The sequence below is a fragment of the Taudactylus pleione genome, unplaced genomic scaffold (genome assembly GCF_031769625.1).
Source record: "Taudactylus pleione unplaced genomic scaffold, aTauple2 ptg000977l, whole genome shotgun sequence".
Taxonomy (NCBI): domain Eukaryota; kingdom Metazoa; phylum Chordata; class Amphibia; order Anura; family Myobatrachidae; genus Taudactylus; species Taudactylus pleione.
In genome coordinates this window covers 256,402-275,364 of record NW_028285378.1, presented here as the reverse complement: position 1 = coordinate 275,364, position 18,963 = coordinate 256,402, and the positions used below count along the sequence as shown (strand labels likewise).

Below are 18,963 nucleotides of genomic sequence, written 5' to 3'. Positions count from 1 at the left end.
CTTGAGAGAGTGAAGGAGAGTAGATGGTGGTCAGAGAGGGGGAAGGGAGAGTTAGAGAAGTCAGAGAGAGCACACAGATGGGTGAAGACTAGGTCAAGGGAGTGGCCGAGGCAGTGGGTAGCAGCGGAGGTCCATTGAGAAAGTCCAGAGGAGGAGGAGAGCGCAAGAAGATTGGTGGATGCAGGATTTGTGATGTCAATAGGAATGTTTACGACAATAGGAACGATTACGACAATGTAATCGTGCAGTCGTTTGTCAGTCTGATGTGCCTTCGCTGGACAGGGTGCCCTATCGTCAGGTTGTCCAACATGTTTGCCCGATGATCGATGTCTTAATGACCAGCGGGAGCGGGATCGTAATACTCTACTTTGAGGCTGCTGCACCCCAAGAATACCTCTTTGTTTTGAGGTTGTTTTTTCCAGTTATATATATATATATATATATATATATATATATAAAAAAAAAATTTAGATAAAAAAATATATTTTTTCCTGTTTAAAACAAAAAAACCGGCAGCCTTTTCCAATTGAATTTGCACGGTGTGTTATTCTTCCAGTATAAGCGAGGATTAATCTGCACCCCAAATAATTTCTTACAAAGACCTATTCCTCCAAGTGTGTGCAAATAATTGCAAGTGTTTTTTTGTGTAAGAAAACACAGCCATTAGTGCAAAAAAATGTGCAAAGTGTATTATCCTTCCAGTGTAAAGGTGCCCATCCACTAGGCGATTAAGTTGAACAATTGAATGATAACGATATCAGTATCGTTCATAAATCGTTTGCAAAAATGTCTAAAACGACCAGCGATGCGCACTCCCGCTGGTCATTTAGACATCTATCATCGGGCAAACATGTTGGACAACCTGACGATAGGGCACCCTGTCCAGCGAAGGCACATCAGACTGACAAACGACTGCACGATTACATTGTCGTAATCGTGCAGTAGTTTTGAGGCCTGCCAGTTGATGGGCACCTTTAGTGATAGTGCGTGTGGTGGTGTCCCCCCCCCTCCCGTCATCTGCAACCCTAAACAGTTCTCACAAAGACTGCACGACAATGTCTCCTGCTTCAGTTTCTCCGGCAAAACTGACCTTTCCTAAAAGACACACTGGTGAGGAGGATGTGTCAACCAGAGTTAAAGTCCATTATGACATCAGGTTAGACTTGAAAGAATTGCCCAAAATTTTTGACACCTCTACCGAGACTCAACCTGATACATCAATAGAATGGTGGAGGATTATTTTAATGACAGTGTACGAATGTCACACTGTATACGTCTATGATGCCGGCGGTCACAATGCCAACCGCCGGCATCTAGATTACAGAATCCCGGCGAGGGTTAACTAACCTACACCGTGGAGGGGGGGAAGGGTTAAGTTTAGGATTCCCAGGGGGGACTTAGGGTTAGGCACCGCCCCCGGGAGGTTAGGGTTAGGCTAGGGGGAGGGAGGGTTAGGCTAGGGGGTGGGAGGGTTAGGGTTAGGCACCCCCGGGGGAAGATTAGGGTTAGGCACCCCCCCGGGGGACTTAGGTTTAGGTGGTGAGGAAAGGGGGGGTAGGTTTAGGCACAGGGGGGGTAGGGTTAGGCACCCTAAAGGAGGGTTAGGGGTAGAGTTAGGTTAGTAACCACTTACCTTCTAGACGATCGGGATTTCCTTCCATGTCGGACTGGCGCTGCCGGGATTTGAACCGGCGGTGTATCATACCGAATCCTGTCGCACAGTCCATTTGAATACTTGGAGGAAAAAAAGTAAGTTTGGAGCCCCTTATACAAACTAGCTGTGCTTTATTTAAACTGCCCACCCTCCAGTGTTTAGCACAGCCGGGAACCTTGTGTGCAGTTGGCGTAGGAGGCTACTTCCAAAATTTGGGGAAAAACAGGTGTTCATAAAAATTAACATCAGATTCTAGAAGATAGACCTTTTCCGCCAATTACAACAAACTACTGAGATTTCTATAATGGTGGATTCCAATGGGGTGAGCTAATATTGTGTGATGATAATAACACTGATGAATGTGCAAATGATAAAGACATCTTCCAGCAGTAGACCTAATTATTAACACTATTATCCATCTTTAGCCCATTGGTAGCTTGTTTTGTGGGGGCCCAAGCAAAACAAGCACTTCAGGGACTGCCACTTTTGTGGCTGAAGTGCTTGGTTTGCTGAACTGTGCATGTGCTTTTTAATATATAGCATAAGGATGGGTGGGAGACCATGATAATTCCATTGTGCACAACTTTTCATTATGGGCTTTGCCAAGATTAGAAACCTAGAATTTGATTACAGAAAAGAGCCATTTGACACATCTAGTCTACCCCTTTTTTTCCCTTTTTGGTGATCTTAACCCGATCCTTAGTTCTTTGTAAGGATATACTTTTGCCTATTCCATGCCACCTCTGATGGGAGGCTATTGCACTTATCCACTACCCTTTCTGTGAAGTAATTTTTCCTCAAATTTCCTTTGAATCTACGTTCTTCTAGTTTCAGTGCATTTCCTTGTGTTCTAATACTCCTCTTCTGTTGAAGAATGTTTCCCTCCTGTACCTAGAATGTTAAATACAGCATTTAAAAAAACAGCTTCACCAATTAAACAGCTCGCGTGACAACTGTGTTTATTTGACAGGCAGTGTACCGTACTTTACTGGGCCATTCATGTTTTTTTGTATCTTGCAACGCCATTCATCACCAGCTTCTCACCCAGGCATATAGGCCCCATTTCCTGCAGCTTCTCAGCAGATACAGACTAGTATCATCAAATCATATAATTAATTATTCAACTTGACTAGGCCTTAAATCTTGAGTAATTAATCTCATAGGGATTTTGGATGCATGTTTTGTAACAATGCTTTCCATTTGTCTGATTTGCTGTTGTTGTTTTTTTTAATTTTTTTATATATAGTTAAATGATTAACCCTAGTCAGTTATTTAAATCAATTAATGGCATGCTTTAGCTTCCACACTACGGGGGTCATTCAGACCCGGTCGTTAGCGCCGATGTGCTCGGACCGGGTCGATGGCCCCCCACAGAGCATGCGCACGATGGAGCCGTAGTGCGCATGCGTGAGACCCGCTACGACCGACAGCGCCGGTCGTAGCGGGTCTCGATCCAAAGGGGGCGAGCTGTCGATGTTGATTGACAGCTCGTCCCGTTTGGAAGGCGGGCCGGAGGGGTGGCAGCCCAAACGGAGGCGTTCCCATGGGAACGCCTACCGTTTGGGGGCGGCCCCACTGACATCACTAGTGATGTCAGTGGAGAGCTTCCGGCTCAGACAGAGCCAGAAGCTCTCCGTGGCTTACGACAAGGGAGACCCTACCCTAGGGTCTCGTCGTAAGCCCCGATGGTCGCGATGGTCTCTGACCATCGCGACCATCACCGGAGCGGTCGTTAGAGCTGTGGGTGTTAACCCACAGCCTAACGACCGCAACAGAGGCGGCCGGTCAGGATGCAAGTGGCCGCCCAGTTTCTGAGCGACCGCTTGCATCCTCCGACCGCCTCTGAATTAGGCCCTACATGCTTGCCAGGCCCATGTCTCTGTTTTTCTTTTTTTTTATAATTAAAACTGCTTCTCTGTTCTTATAATCAATCATGCTTCCACTACATAAATAGTATTAAATACTCTACCTCCATTTCCCTGTACTGGCCTCGGGCCTCTGATATAGTTCTTGATCAATGAAAACTGTATAGCATCTTATAGTTTTTATATTAAACTACCATCCTGTCTGCCACTGCAGTGCCGCTATGTTTCCTAGATGCGCTATATTCTTTTAAACTGCCAAGTGTTTGTACCGCTGCTCTGTCGCTTAGTTTAGCCAGTCAGCTCGCTGCAGCCTTTGGCCAATTTGGATGAAAACAATATTGTGAGAGCTGTGAGGTGGTCAAAATTGACTGGAAATGAATGTTATTGAGATTTATTATCCTGTAGAAACAACTTATTTTTTTTTTTTTTTAAATCCATCCAAACCAAAACACTTGAGGGCGGTTTTGGCAAAACCAAAATGACTACACGATGATGAATTAGAACCAAAACACGGGGGTCCGCGCACTTCTCTAATTCTGGATATGTTTCTTAGATGCAGGGGTTAAAGTGGGGCAGAACTGCATGCCGTCACTTCTATTTGGAGACGGAACCAGTTCCGCCTCCTCCGTCCCACCTTAGCAGGCACCCGCTGAAATTTTGTTACCAGCAGGCGCCCAGCTCCCTAACCGCAGTGCCAGCGGCAGCCGGAGGCTGGAGCTCACTCCGGCTTCCGGCTCAGCTCCCCCCACGGGCACTATGGGAGAGACGTCACAATGTTTCTCCCATAGTTCAGAGGACTCGGAACAGCCAGGCGGACCGGAGGCACGCAGGAGCAGGGCTTAAGGTAAGTATTGTTTTTTTTTTCTTGTGTAAGCGGCGCTATAGGGGGGCATAACTTCTGGGGACATTATAGCAAGGGGCACCACTCTTGGGTGCACTGCATAAGGGGCACCACTCCTGGGGGCTCTACCACTACAATGGGCTCTGCATAAAGAGCCCCACTACTAGGGGCATCACTACTGGGGTCACTGCATAAGGAGCTCCACTACTGGAGGCACTACATAAGGGGCACCACTACAATGGACATTGCATTTGCATAAGGGGTACTACTGCTGTGAGCATTATGTGTAAGGGGCATTACTGCTGTGGGCATTGTGTTTAAGGGACGCAAATGTAGGCATTGTGTAAAAGGGACACTGCTGTGTGACATACATGAATAAGGAACACTACTATGTGGTGTAAAGTGAATCAAGATTGTGCTACTGTGTGATGTCATTTGAATTGAGAATACTATTGTGTGACCACGCCCCCCTTTTTTTTTTTTTTTAAAGCGCCGTGGGTGGGGGTGTGAGTTCAACCACTTCTCTAGGACCACTTTAAGCACTGCTTAGATGTATGTAACATAGGCCCTCATTCAGAGCCGTACGCTCTGAGCAGAGCGCACGCTCTGAATGAGGGCCGCCCTCCATGAAAATGGAGCGTCCTCCTGGACGCTCGTATAGCTGTGGGTCACCACCCACAGCCTATACGAGCGTGCATTTTGATGGCCGCGATGGTCATGACCATCGCGACCATCGAAACTGCGAGCCGGAGCCTGCGGTTGAGGTTTTCAACCGCAAGCTCCGGAGTGATTTTGGCTCTATCAGAGCCAAAATCACTCCCACTGACATCACTAGTGATGTCAGTGGGCCGGCTTCTGACGGGAGGCGTTCCCGTGGGAACGCCCCCGTCAGGGAGGCACGCCCCTGGCACGCCCACCAAAGGGGGCGTGCTGTCAATTACCATCGACAGCACGCCCCCTTTGATCAGACACAACGAGCGAAGGACTTTCCTTCGCTCGTCGCGTCTGGCGCATGCGCACGACGGAGCTCCCTCCGTCGTGCGCATGCTCAGTGCATAACATCGACCCACTTGCGAGCGGACAGCCGCTCGCGAGTGGGTCTGAATCAGGCCCATAGTTTGGATATTGATTGACTATGGAGAATAAAGGCAAGTTCTGAGTCAAGGATAACACCTAGGCTGCGGGCTTGTCATGTTGTCAACAGAAAGAGAGATGTCAAATTGGTAACTACTGGTCATGGGTGGGACTATTGTTACCTCTTTTTTTGATAGGGTTTGAGGTGGCAAGATGACATCCAAGTTGAAATGACAGAAAGACATTCAGTAATGCGGACCAACACAACGAAGATGAGAGATCTGGAGAGGATAGGTCATTTGGTTATCTGCATACAGGTGATACTGCAATCCAAAAGAGCTGATCAGTTTTCCAAGAGGACTGATATAGATAGAGAAATTTAGAGGACCTAGGACTGTGCCTTTTGGTCTCCAACTGAAGCTAAAGAGAAAGTGAACTGGAAAAGCAATTTGATAAGTAGGATGTGAACTAATATAGGACAGTGTCCTTTAAGGCCTAGAATGTAGCGTATGAATGAGAAATGAGTGGTCAACAGTATCAAATGCAACAGAGAAAATTAGACGTGATTAGATTTAACAGCAGGGGCGGATTGGGATGGAAAACCAGCCCGGGAAATTTATGGAAGCAGCCCTAATGGGGGTGGGGTCTGTTGAGGGGTCGGGATCCCTCCTTGTAGGGCCTGAGTTGGACATAGTTGCGGTCTTCCTTGCATTTTTTGCTGCAGTTGTATCTGCAAGTTTATACTAATGCTGCTACAATGACCTTCCCTGGTGTACATCCGTGTGTCCTAATATGCAAGGACCGAGACGCCTACTATTAGTGCCTACATACGCTGCAATCATGCGCTGTACGCCACCATCGGTTACACCATTGAAACTTTCACCAGCCCTATGGTAGGTGCTGATATGGCCTCCAATGTGAGCAATTCAGCGTCTCTGTACGTAACCACTTTCTGCAACACGCCCATGCTACTATACATCTGAGACTGATTAGCCAACCACCTTTGACCACCCAACACAACATTTCTGACACACTTCTTGGTGAGTGCGTCTCAAACTTTACTGCAACTCTGTATGAACACAATTGGGAATGCATGCACTCAGATGCAAGTGCAGATGAAAAACATAGCACTAGAAAAACATAAAACACATTGGTCCCCACAGGAAAAAATATAATACACAATGGCCTCAATACATTGCCCAAAACACGATGGCCCCCAATAGAAGATCTAAAAAAAATGGCCCCCACAGGAAAAAAACTAAAATATTTTGGCCCCTGCATGAAAAAACCAAGGACTGACCTATCTGCTGGCTGACATGCTTGGCTCCGCCCCCAAAATCGATGTCTATTAGACTGTTTAGTTCCTGGGAGCTATAGTTTGTGATCACTGAGGTGCCCAGGCTGGCAACAGTACCAACACAGGTACTGCAGGAAGAATTGGCCGGACACAACTGCCTTGCAAACTGCATCCGGGGGTGCGGGTGATTTATGTCCTATGGACTGGGGGGGGCAGCTAGTGTATGTCCTTTGGGGTGAGAGTAGTGTACTGTATGTTCCAGAGACAGGGGGGCTTGGGTTAGTGTATGTCCACAGGTCGAGGGGTAAACTGTATGTTTTGGGGCCAGGGAGTAGGGTGGTTCATTTATGTAACTGGGGCAGAGGTGGGGCGTAGGGCAGATGGTGTATGTCTACGAGGCTGGGCTGGCAGAGGTTGAACAGGCACTGTATGTCCCTGGGATAGGAGGGGTAGGGCAGGTAGTATATGTCCCTGGGGCCAAGGAGGGTAGGGTGGGCAGTGTATATCCTTGGGCCCAAGGGGTGTAGGGCGGGCAGTGTATGTTTCTGGGGTCGGTGGGCTGGGGCATGAAGTGTATGTCCCTGGGACTGGGGAGGGGGGTCATAGTTGTGGTAGGGTGTATGTGTATGTCCCTGGGTTGGGGGGATTCTGTGTCTAGGAATCAGTAGGTAAGTTGGGGAGTGTATGCATCTGTGGACTTTAGGAGGGGTAGTGTGGGTAATGTATGTCCTCAGGGCTGAGGGGCAGGGTGGGCCGGGATGTATAGAGCGGGCAGTGTACGTCCCTGGGGCCACTGGGGTAGGGTGTATAGTATATGTCCTTGGGGCTGGGGGACACTTCTTATAGGGTGCCAGGAGGTAGGGTGGGGTGGTGTCTGTGTAGTGTATGTTCCCGGTGATGGGGGGGGGGGGGCGGGGTGAGTTGGTGTAGAGCAGGCAGTGTATGCCCCAGAGGCTGGTGGGCTAAGGCATGCAGGGTATGTCCTTGGGGCAGAGGAGGGGGGGTATAGAGGTTATAGTTTTTGTGACTGTCCCTTGGGGGGCATTGTGTCTAGAGCGGGTGAGTGTGGGTGAGTGTACGTCATGGGGCGAGGGGAGGGTGATTAGTGTTTGACACTCCGCCTCCCCCCGCACACTGGCAGTGGCTAATACTTAAACAAGAGAGCAGCAGCGCCGATGGTATGCTGCTGCTCCCGGCTAACGGCACCCGGAAGTGCCTGCTAGCCGAGAGCCAATGACAACTTCCGATTTGCGTTTACATGTGACACGCAAATCCCATAAGTGCTGCTACTGGCTCGACAGAAGCATGAATCAGCCCGTACCGGTATGCAGGGTGGGCTGGCCTCTCAGGCTGGTTAAGCGTGCCCGGCAGAGGGGGGAATGGAACCAGCCCAGCGGGTACTTACCCGCTGTCCTGGTAGCCCAATCCACCCCTGTTTAACAGTGATCAAATCTATTACCTGCTTAGTTATTGAAGTATTAGGAAGTCCAATAGGTTATATGATGAAATTTTTAGTAAGCAGCTTGAGCGGCAAGGGAGCTGAGAGATGGAACAATAATTTAAGTTTGATTCAGAATTATATTTTTACAGAAGTAACCACTGCATGAATGAATAATGATTGATAGATAATTGATTCTTGTGACTGGTCAAAATATTCTGTACATGATATTATACTACATGATATTAATCGAAGGAAAAGTAAGGTCACAAAGGAGATAAGATTATCCTTTCTTTAATAAAGTGCCAGCATGTTACACCGTCCACAATATACTTTAAGGTCTCCTTGTTACAGTAAATTATATACAGTGACATTAAAACATAAAATAAACCTGTCTCAACAACCTTTCACATGGAGAATATAGTTGTTTTGTAGTGGAACTAAAAAGTAAATAGAATTCCAGCTAAAGATCGCCAGTTTCATTTTAATTTCTGAGATTTTTATCCTGTCCCATTATTCTTATTGTTCTTATTCTAATGTACAGTATTAATTCAGGGCATTTCGTAAATAAATATTACATCCTTCCAGCGCATTTACTATTAAAATGTAAATGTTGCAATTCATTATTTACTGTACATATATTATTATTACCATAGACATTTATGGTACATTTCATAATCTTGTACATCTATAAATCTTTCTACGGGTGAATTTTTCAAGTGAGTGTGCAGCCTTGATGAGATCTCTGCAGCTGTATAAGGAAATGGATGGCAGTAGTTATCATCGTTATTATTATGATAGTTTATATGTATAGCACCAACATATTACATAGCGCTGTACAAAGAGTATGTTAAATTCTCTGGTAGCGATATTGAGCAGACTATTGAAAAATACAGTACGTAAGAATTTTGTAATGGGAATTAAATACACATGTTAATATTGTTGAGGGCTTTTCAGAAGCCTCCGGTTTCATAGTGTGAAGAAACTAGGATGTCTATCCCATAATTGCCACTTAGGTAGAAGAGATGATATGGAAGGAATTCAAAAAGTACACCTCAGCATGGCAAGGAGACGGAGTGAACTATTGTTCCAGCAGTGTGTAATAGGGGGAAGGTCTCTGCCCACCACCTGAACAAGTGCATTATGGGTGAAAGGTATATAAATCTACACCCAGCTTAAAACCAGTGTATTTTGATCCCTGCACCATATTCGCCTGAACTCTTTCTTCATGTATCTGTCTGTATATGTTCTGGCTGCATTGTGTATACATATATTGTTTTAACTATCCTGCAATATAATTTATATAACTATACTGTTTTAATTTTATCTGTGCAATCTAAACCTTTTTTACACTACAATGGACTCTTTACACATGCCTATGCAAGCTCACATTACCTACTTACATATCTCTTCACCCATGCCTGCACACATTCCTCATACATATACTGTGCACACACACACACCCCTAAAGGTGGGTACATACCTGACAGATATATCTGCAGCTGATGGTCGTTCATACAAACTGAACGGCCATCATCTGCTTGTGCCCTCGGGTCCTGGTGGGCGTGTCCCGCCCCCCTCCTCGCGGCTGCCGCTGTGTGTTTACGGGCGGTCTGCAGACATATCTGTCCATCAGCTGTGCAGCACAGCCATTTCGATATGTCGGTGAACGGCGATGTTCACTGACATATCGCGGGTTCACACTGTCTCTATATCTTTAAATATATACGCGCATACACGAAAGAGCAATACTGATGATACATACAGTACCTTGAAAAATATTCACACCCTTTGCATTTTAATGTTTTGTTGCCTCACAACCTGGAATTAAAATGGATTGTTTTAAGGTGTGCCTCATTTCATTCACAGAACATGCCTACAACTGTGAAGTTGTGTTTTTTTATATTGTGAATCAAACAACATTTAGGACGACATAACAGAAAATTTCAGCGTGTATAACTATTCACCCCCCTAAAGTCAGTACTTTGTCGAGCCACCTTTTGCGGCAATTCCAGCTGCAAGCCGCTTTGGATAAGTCTCTATGAGCTTGCCACATCTTGCCCCTGGGATTTTTGCCCATTCCTCAAGGCAAAACTGCTCTTGCTCCTTCATGTTGGATGGTTTCCACTTGTAAACAGCAATCTTCAAGTCTAACCACAGATTCTCAATTGGATTGAGATCTGGGCTTTGACTAGGCCATTCCAACACATTAAATGTGTCAAACCCTTAAACCACTCAAGTGTTGCTATAGCAGTATGCTTCGGGTCATTGTCCTGCTGGAAGGTGAACCTCCGTCGCAGTCTCAAATCACAGGCAGTCAAACAGGTTTTGCTCAAGAATATCCCTGTATTTAGCACCATCCATCTTTCCCTCGACTCGAATCAGTTTCCCAGTCCCTGCTGCTGAAAAACATCCCCACATCATAATGGTGGACTATTTGACATGGATGGCTAATAGATGTGTATTACTTTTGGCCATATAGAACCAGATCAAACAAAGACATTTCGTAAATCGCTCTTACGAATGTCTAGTTGGGATGCATTAGCATTGCAACTGGGATCCCTTGTTTATGGTTGGTAAGGTACAAGGCGAATGTTCTGTTAATCAGTGCCTCTTAAGTACATCAGATATGTCACAGATGCTTATTATTCAATAGGACTAAAATAGCGGAAAAGTTGCAAATTGCATATATCCCGAGAAATAATGAGATTAGTTATTAATAAAACCAAAGGTATGGTATCGTGATTATGGAGGGGAACACAGCCTCCTATAACAGATCTACAATAAGTCAGTACCTTTTTGTCTTAAACATTAAATTTCAGAGAAATGTTTTTGAACCACTTAAATAAGTTTCCCTTTTATAAAAGGACAAATAAATATAGCTTTATCCATCGTGTTACGGCTTCTTTTCCTTGTAGCTGAAATCTTATTGATTTTAATTCACAAGAAATTATATTTAAGCCAACAAGGCGAAGGGGGATGGGATGGACAAAATAGAGAAGTGAGGAAAAAATGGAGGAGTCCAATAGTGCAAATATTCTGACAAATGGTTTTAAACAGTCAACTAATCCATAATAATCACAAGTCTTCGGTTGTGAGGCGTATATATATTTATGGAGCATTGTAATAGGCGTAACAAGGAACAAAGGCCTGATTCAGAGTTAGGAATAGAGAGAGAGAGAGTAATTAACTGTGTACCTGGACAAACCATGTTGCAATGAAAGGGGTGTAAATACATAATTTTATTTTTGCATGTAGGGTAAATACTGCACAGCTTTATTGTTACTCTACAATTTAGATGGCAGTTTGGACACCTCCCTCCCAAATCTAAATCTCTCTGCACATTTTAAATCTGCCCCACCTGCAGTGCAGCATGGTTTCACCAAGATGATCAGTTGAGAGAGAGAGAGATCTCTCTCTATTCCCAACTCTGAATCAGGCCCCAAGTATGGTAATAAACTCATAAAGGGCAGGTTAGTTAAATCAAAGATCCCAGTCCTTATAGAATTTGAGAGTACAGCTGTCAGCTTTCCCAATTCTGCAAAAAAAACCCCTGAAACCTACCGTATATACTCGAGTATAAGTCGACCCGAATATAAGCCGAGGTACCTACTTTTACCCTAAAAAACTGGGAAAACTTACTGACTCGAGTATAAACCTAGTGTGGGAAATGGCAGCAGCTGGTAGTGCCCCCAGTAGTAATTCCCCCTGGTTGTGCCCCCAGTAGTAATCCCTCCTGGTAGTGCCCCCAGTGGTAATCCCCCCTTTCAGTGCCTCCAGTAGTAATCCCCCCCTGGTAGTACCCCCAGTAGTAATCCCCCCTTTTAGTGCCCCCTGTAGTAATCCCCCACTGGTAGTGCCCCCTGTAGTAATCCTCCCCTGGTAGTTCCCCCAGTGGTAATCCCCCCTTTTAGTGCCCCCTGTAGTAATCCCCCCTTTTAGTGCCCCCTGTAGTAATCCCCCCTGTAGTAATCCCCCCCTGGTAGTGCCCCCTGTAGTAATCCCCCCCTTGTAGTTCCCCCAGTGGTAATCCCCCCTTTTAGTGCCCCCTGTAGTAATCGCCCCCTGATAATGCCCCTTGGTAGTGCCTCCAGTAGTAATCCCCCCCTGGTAGTTCCCCCAGTGGTAATCCCCCCTTTTAGAGCCCCCAGTAGTAATCCCCCCTTTTAATGCCCCCTGTAGTAATCCCCCCCTGTAGTAATCCCCCCCTGGTAGTGCCCCCTGTAGTAATCCCCCTCTTGTAGTTCCACCAGTGGTAATCCCCCCTTTTAGTGCCCCCTGTAGTAATCGCCCCCTGGTAGTGCCCCCTGATAATGCCCCCTGGTAGTGCCCCCTGTAGTCATCGCCCCCTGGTAGTGCCCCCTGTAGTCCCCCCCCTAGTAGAGAGAGACGTGAAAAGAATAAAAAAAAAATAAACACCTTAAACTCCCGCTCCTGGTCCCGCTGCTGTCCGCTCCTCTGGCCGCTTTGCATGGGAGAGACTCGTCATGACGACGTGTCTCCCATCACCCACTGCGGGAGCCGGAAGATGGCTCCCGCAGTGGGAGCAGCAGCAGCCGCTGAGAGTCTGACAGACTCTCAGCGGCTGCTGATTACACCAAACACGCAGCTGCCGGCTCCGGCGGCTGTGTGTTTGGCAGTGTGTAGCGCTGACCGAACTCCGTCCGGTCAGCGCTACACTTGACTCGAGTATAAGCCGAGGGGGTACTTTTTCAGCACATTTTTTGTGCTGAAGAACTCGGCTTATACTCGAGTATATACAGTATTTTATAATTGATCCTGTACCAAGAGACGCCTGGTATTAATGTCCCCCTGAGAGAGCATTTTCCATACAAGATAACTATAATTCTAATCATACATATGTGTCCACATACATTTATCCTCCGTGCGCTACACGCAGGACCTCTGTGTAACTCTGTAGCGCCGAGCGACTTTTTATGAGGCTTTTTGCCTTCAAATGCGTCTTATTTGCACGGCGATGTGAGTATTTAGCACAAGCAGCTCCTCTTTATTAAAATTATATGCAGCATGTCTATGTTCTGTGTGTGACTGCGGGTGTATCTGCATGAGAAATGCTACGTTACAGTGTTACAGCCGCTGATACTGTAATGTAGCATTTCGCATGCAGATACACCCGCAGTCACACACAGAACATAGACATGCTGCATATCCGCTGCTTGTGCTAAATATTCGCATCATTGTGCAAATAAGATGCATTTGAAGGTAAAAAGTCACACAAAGAGACACTTGGCGGTGCCGAGCCACGCCACGGCATGGTGCGACTAGAAGGGCTGGTTAACGCGCAAGGTGGCTAGACGTATGAAGACATCTGTATATAGAGATGAGAAATGGATGTATGTCATCTATAGGTCAGATATATAACAGCTTTCACCTCCTCTTATGCTAATGAATGAGAAGTGGACATCACTTTTATAGAATACACATTATATAATAGCAGTTTACATATTGCTTTCTAACTGATTCAGCAGAAGTAGGAAATTATCCTATCTAAGAGGATGACCATACAAATGTCTACATGAAGACTTTTAATATATAATGGTGCAAAACTGTAAAGTTATTCCACCAAAGACATTAATAAGAGCATTTTCAGTTTTATAGAACAACACCCCCCCCCCTTTTCATTGTCTTCATTATTCCATTTCTGAAAAATATTAGGGTCTTAACTACTTAAATAAGTTTTCCATGTAATCTCCAGTGTCCACCTGAATATATTGATTATGAAAACCAGTCTCTATGTTTTAAGCCATCTTCATGGATCTCTGCATCACTCTTGTGTTTCCTTGTAGAGCCGCAGTTTGAAACCCAGTGTGATTACATTAATGGAACCCTCAGACAGTTCCGTGAATGGATCCAGGGAAATTCACAGGAGGAATCCGGACCCTTCAGCCGTTTTGACAGGACTAAATTGTGGGCCTATGCGGACTACAAATACCTGGCTGTTCTATTTAATGATAAACCTGAAATACTGCAGGTAAACAGACCATTAAACACACATAAACACACATCTCATATTTTCTCTTCCATAAAAATATATCTCTGTATCACATGCAGAATATTTACTTATTTTTTTTTTTTATTATCTTTCATTTTGAAGGTGATACAAAGTGTCTGCTGTACCGTGCAGAGAATATACATAGTAACTGTCTAGCACCCATCAGTGCAACTTGAACTATAGGCTTTTACATTGTGCAGTCACTTCAATTAGGTGCTAGTTGGGTCCTGCGAGACATTCTCATGGACACGTCACATAGCGAATTCCATTTGCAATTCACTTTTTCTGAGGACATTTGTCTTATTGTGTGCGTACCCCCCTGAGCAGGTGAGAAGGTAGGGAAATCTTTATTTCAAGGTAAAAATGTCTGGACACCGTGCAGAACCTGAGGTACACCCCTCACAATGAATAACCATGCACTTGGTGGGGTTTAAATAGCATAATTTGGGCAATAAAGATGTCCGTTTTAAGTTGACTTTTTTTCTAAAAAGCGCAATAATGAGTTAAATGGTGTGGGACAGGAATGTGGAGGTGTAAATGGTGTGGGACAGGCATGCGGAGGTGTAAATGATGTGGGACAGGAATGTGGAGGTGTAAATGGTGTGGGACAGGCATGCGGAGGTGTAAATGATGTGGGACAGGAATGTGGAGGTGTAAATGGTGTGGGACAGGCATGCGGAGGTGTAAATGATGTGGGACAGGAATGTTGAGGTGTAAATGGTGTGGGACAGGAATGTGGAGGTGTAAATGGTGTGGGACAGGAATGTGAAGGTGTAAATGGTGTGGGACAGGCATGCGGAGGTGTAAATGGTGTGGGACAGGTACATGGAGGTGTAAATGATGTGGGACAGGTACATGGAGGTGTTAATGATGTGGGACAGGTATGCAGATGTGTAAATTATGTGGGACAGGTATGTGGAGGTGTAAATGATGTGGGACAGGTATGTGGAGGTGTAAATGATGTGGGATAGGTATGCGGAGGTGTAAATGATGTGGGACAGGTATGCGGAGGTGTAAATGATGTGGGACAGGTATGCAGATGTTTAAATGATGTGGGACAGGTATGCAGATGTGTAAATGATGTGGGACAGGAATGTGGAGGTGTAAATGGTGTGGGACAGGCATGCGGAGGTGTAAATGATGTGGGACAGGAATGTGGAGGTGTAAATGGTGTGGGACAGGAATGTGGAGGTGTAAATGGTGTAGGACAGGTATGTGGAGGTGTAAATGATGTGGGACAGGTATGCAGAGGTGTAAATGATGTGGGACAGGCATGCAGAGGTGTAAATGATGTGGGACAGGCATGCGGAGGTGTAAATGATGTGGGACAGGTATGCGGAGGTGTAAATGATGTGGGACAGGTATGCAGAGGTGTAAATGGTGTGGGACAGGTATGCGGAGGTGAAAATGGTGTGGGACAGGTATGTGGAGGTGTATTGACGGGAGTGGTTTTAGAACTTGCAGATGAGAGGTAACATTGTTTGTTTGTACAAACTTTTATAAAAACACTAAAAAACTGCTATACAGACATTGATCTGTACCCCATAATACTGGAAAGACACTTCTGAAAAACACTTGATTACTCTCATTCTTCCACCATTAATAAAAAGTGCACAAATCAGCCATTTGACACCTTTTAAAAACCTCCAGTCCAATAAATGTGGAAATTAAACATATGATCATAAAATAGGAGTTGATGTATCAAGAAGTGAAAAGAGTGGATAAGTTGCCCATAGCAACCAATCCGCTTCTGCCTATCATTTTATAGATTGTATTTGATAAATGCTACCTGAAAGCTGTTTAGTTGCTATGGGCAGCTTCTCCACTGGTCCACTTTGCCACTCTTTTCACTGCTTGATACACCAACTCCCAATGACCACATTTATGTATGTAGGCATATTTAATAAAATAAATCTCAATAGTGACTGGTGTCATTTTCTATAGTCTTAGCTGTTGCTGAATGGTTGATACCATATCTCTCAAAGTGGCCAGTATTTTATAAACATGGGACTAAAATAAGATAAAATAATTCTGCACTCCTTCCAAAGAAAATGTCAAATTCAATTAAATACACAAATCTATAAGCCGGGATAGACAGCTGGTTAAACACTAGCCAAATGCCCATAGCTTTCTTGAGATGAGCTGGAGGCTTGTTTGGGTGATGTTCTTGCATTCCAGCGTTGTTCTGAGAGGTGAGGGCATCCAGCCATGTCTGCGATATTTCCGTGATTAATTGGGCCATTTGCAATGTGCTTCAGATTGCGATTGCTCTGTTTATCTTCTGCAGCTGTACCAGTCAAGGTAATGATTCCATTATCCCACTCAACGAACACTATCTTGCATTTTAATATTTCTTACTTCATTATATCAAATTTAGCATCAGCTATCAAGCTGTTAACTAGTGCACTGCCAGTTGCATGGTAGCGTGGCACCTGCCAGCAGAGGGTTTAAATCAAATTTAACAGCCATTTCCTGCGCAGATTCTTGGGATAACTGTGCCATTTTGTGTATATTGTGTTATCTATCTCCAGCGGAAAATAAAACGACTGACAATTAGCATCCAGGACAAATTAGCATGTTCCAGACTGATTATGTGCGTGACCTTGATTAATGCATGTAAAGTCCTCTTTAATGTGATTTTTATACTTTCCTTTTATTATAAAAACTTCTTCCAGACATAGTTAAATTTCATTTTGTTGCTTTAAACTGTAATAGCAAGAAGTAATAATTCTTAGCCACTCTTTGGTTATTGTAGAAGTTTATATGTTATTTTTATTACTGTTTCCTCATACAATGCTTGGTCTGGTTAAATTATGGCCACCATACTCTGTCATTCCTCTGCGGTAGGCGGCCATGTTGGGAGGATAGTTCTTCTTTATCTACAAAAGTCCACCATTGTCTCTGTCACTTTTCTGCAGCAGCAGCCATGTTAGGAGGAGGGTGGTGCTTGTTACGGACCGCCGGCCGATCTCTCCAGATACGCCAATCTGAGAATCATTGCCCGTGACTTTTACAAGTTAACTCGGCACGTGTGGTTAAACACCTGATAGCTGCCACCAGCAAAGGGGAACTTTAGCGCTAAATGCAGGGTAAGCCTTTGCTCTTACTCGCCATACGATTACGCACATTTAGTAAAAATAGGTAACATGGGCCAAATGAGGCCATGTGTCATAAAAAACAGTTCCAGAACTAGAATGTTTTAATTAAAGAAAATCTTAAAAGATTAGTTACAAAAAGTTACAATATATAATAATATTACAATAAAAGGTTCACACAAATTACTCACAATTTCCAAGAAAAAAAAAAAAAACAAATTTGGAGAAACGAACCACACCGTTATTTTAAGTGATCCGGGGATGAGGCAATCCTACTAGTGAGCTTCGGATCATCTGTACCTTGTCGATAGCCTCTACCAGTATGAACAACAAACTTAAGTTTCAGGCACACCCCGACCCCCTCCCTGAGGTGATTTAACCCTTGTCAGCTCAGAAAGGGGTGTCCAGCTGGCTAAAGCCTTGGGGTTTCCCGTTCATAGGAGCAGGGGTTCTTAATTACCTTTCAGCCCTCTCTGAAGTTTGAGAAGTGGGCTTAGGTCAACAAACGTGCACCCGGATTAAGGGGTCTATTTACGAAGCAGTGTTAGGAGACAGAGCGAAAAGTAATAAAGTGGCAGCCAATCAGCTCCTAACTGCCATCTCACAGGCTGTGTTTGAAAAATGACATTTAGGAGCTGATTGGCTGGTACCTTATAATTTTTTCACTCTGTCTCCCAACACTGCTTAGTAAATAGACGCCCAAGTAATTAAACATACACCTCGAGCCTGACTGTCTGTTGGTATAAACAACATTTCTTTGATCTCCGTCCCTAAATAGAACACACGGCTTTTTATGACTGGTGTTAGCAAGGATCTGGCCAATGGTCAGGTAATTTCCCTGGACATCCTTCTTATGTGGAACATACAAGTTGACACAATTATAGCTAGCAGGGAAGCAGAATTTCCTATAACCTTTGCTTGTTCATCTTCAAAGGCTTGTCACCCTTCACACACGACTAACATTGCAACCAAGTAAAAAAAAAAATGGCAAGTTACTTGTTTATACCATTAACATATCCTACGCAGTTATGCCCACACGGGCGGCAAAATCTGCTTTTCGCTACAGTGCTTCTTAGTCTATATAAATCCACCATGTTCTCTGCCACTTCTCTGCAGCATGGTGACATGTTTGGAGGGTGCTGTTTCTCTGTCTAGATCAGTGATTCCCAACCTCTGTCCTCAAGGCACACTAACAGTCCTGGTTTTAGTGATATCCATGATTGTACACAGATGTTTAAATCAATATAACTGAGGTACTAATTAAGTCACTTGTGCTCAAATATGGCTATCTCTAAAACCTGGACTGTTAGTGTGCCTTGAGGACTGTGGTTGGGAACCCCATGTCTAGATATATCCACCATGTTCTCTGTCACTACTCTGCAGCAGGCAGCCATGTTAGGACTGGGTAGTGCTTCTCTGTATCTATAGCCACCATGTTCTCTGTTCATACTTTGCCACAGGCGGCCACGTCAGCAGGTAGGTGCTTCTATAACACACAGTGAACCTCATTTATGAAGCTCTCTGTATCCTCACCACAAATTACTTATCTGTGCACTACAAGTGTACCTCATTTTACGTGGAAGCAGAAATATCTGTGGGTGTCACTGTGCAAAGTTGTAATCTGGTTACACATATTATGGCTTCAGAGGGCACCAGGAGAGTCTGCAATGCCCTCCTTTGTAATTC

General features: G+C 44.7%; 1 protein-coding gene across 1 annotated transcript in view; it reads left to right on the top strand.

The window, feature by feature from the left end:
• HSPBAP1 (HSPB1 associated protein 1) overlaps positions 1 to 18,963 on the top strand; it is a 170,011-nt gene that overhangs the window by 90,481 nt on the left and 60,567 nt on the right. Inside the window, exon 3 of the mRNA XM_088460746.1 lies at positions 13,977 to 14,161. Within this exon, the coding sequence (XP_088316872.1) occupies positions 13,977 to 14,161 (185 nt within the window). The remainder of the gene's footprint in view (positions 1 to 13,976; positions 14,162 to 18,963) is intronic.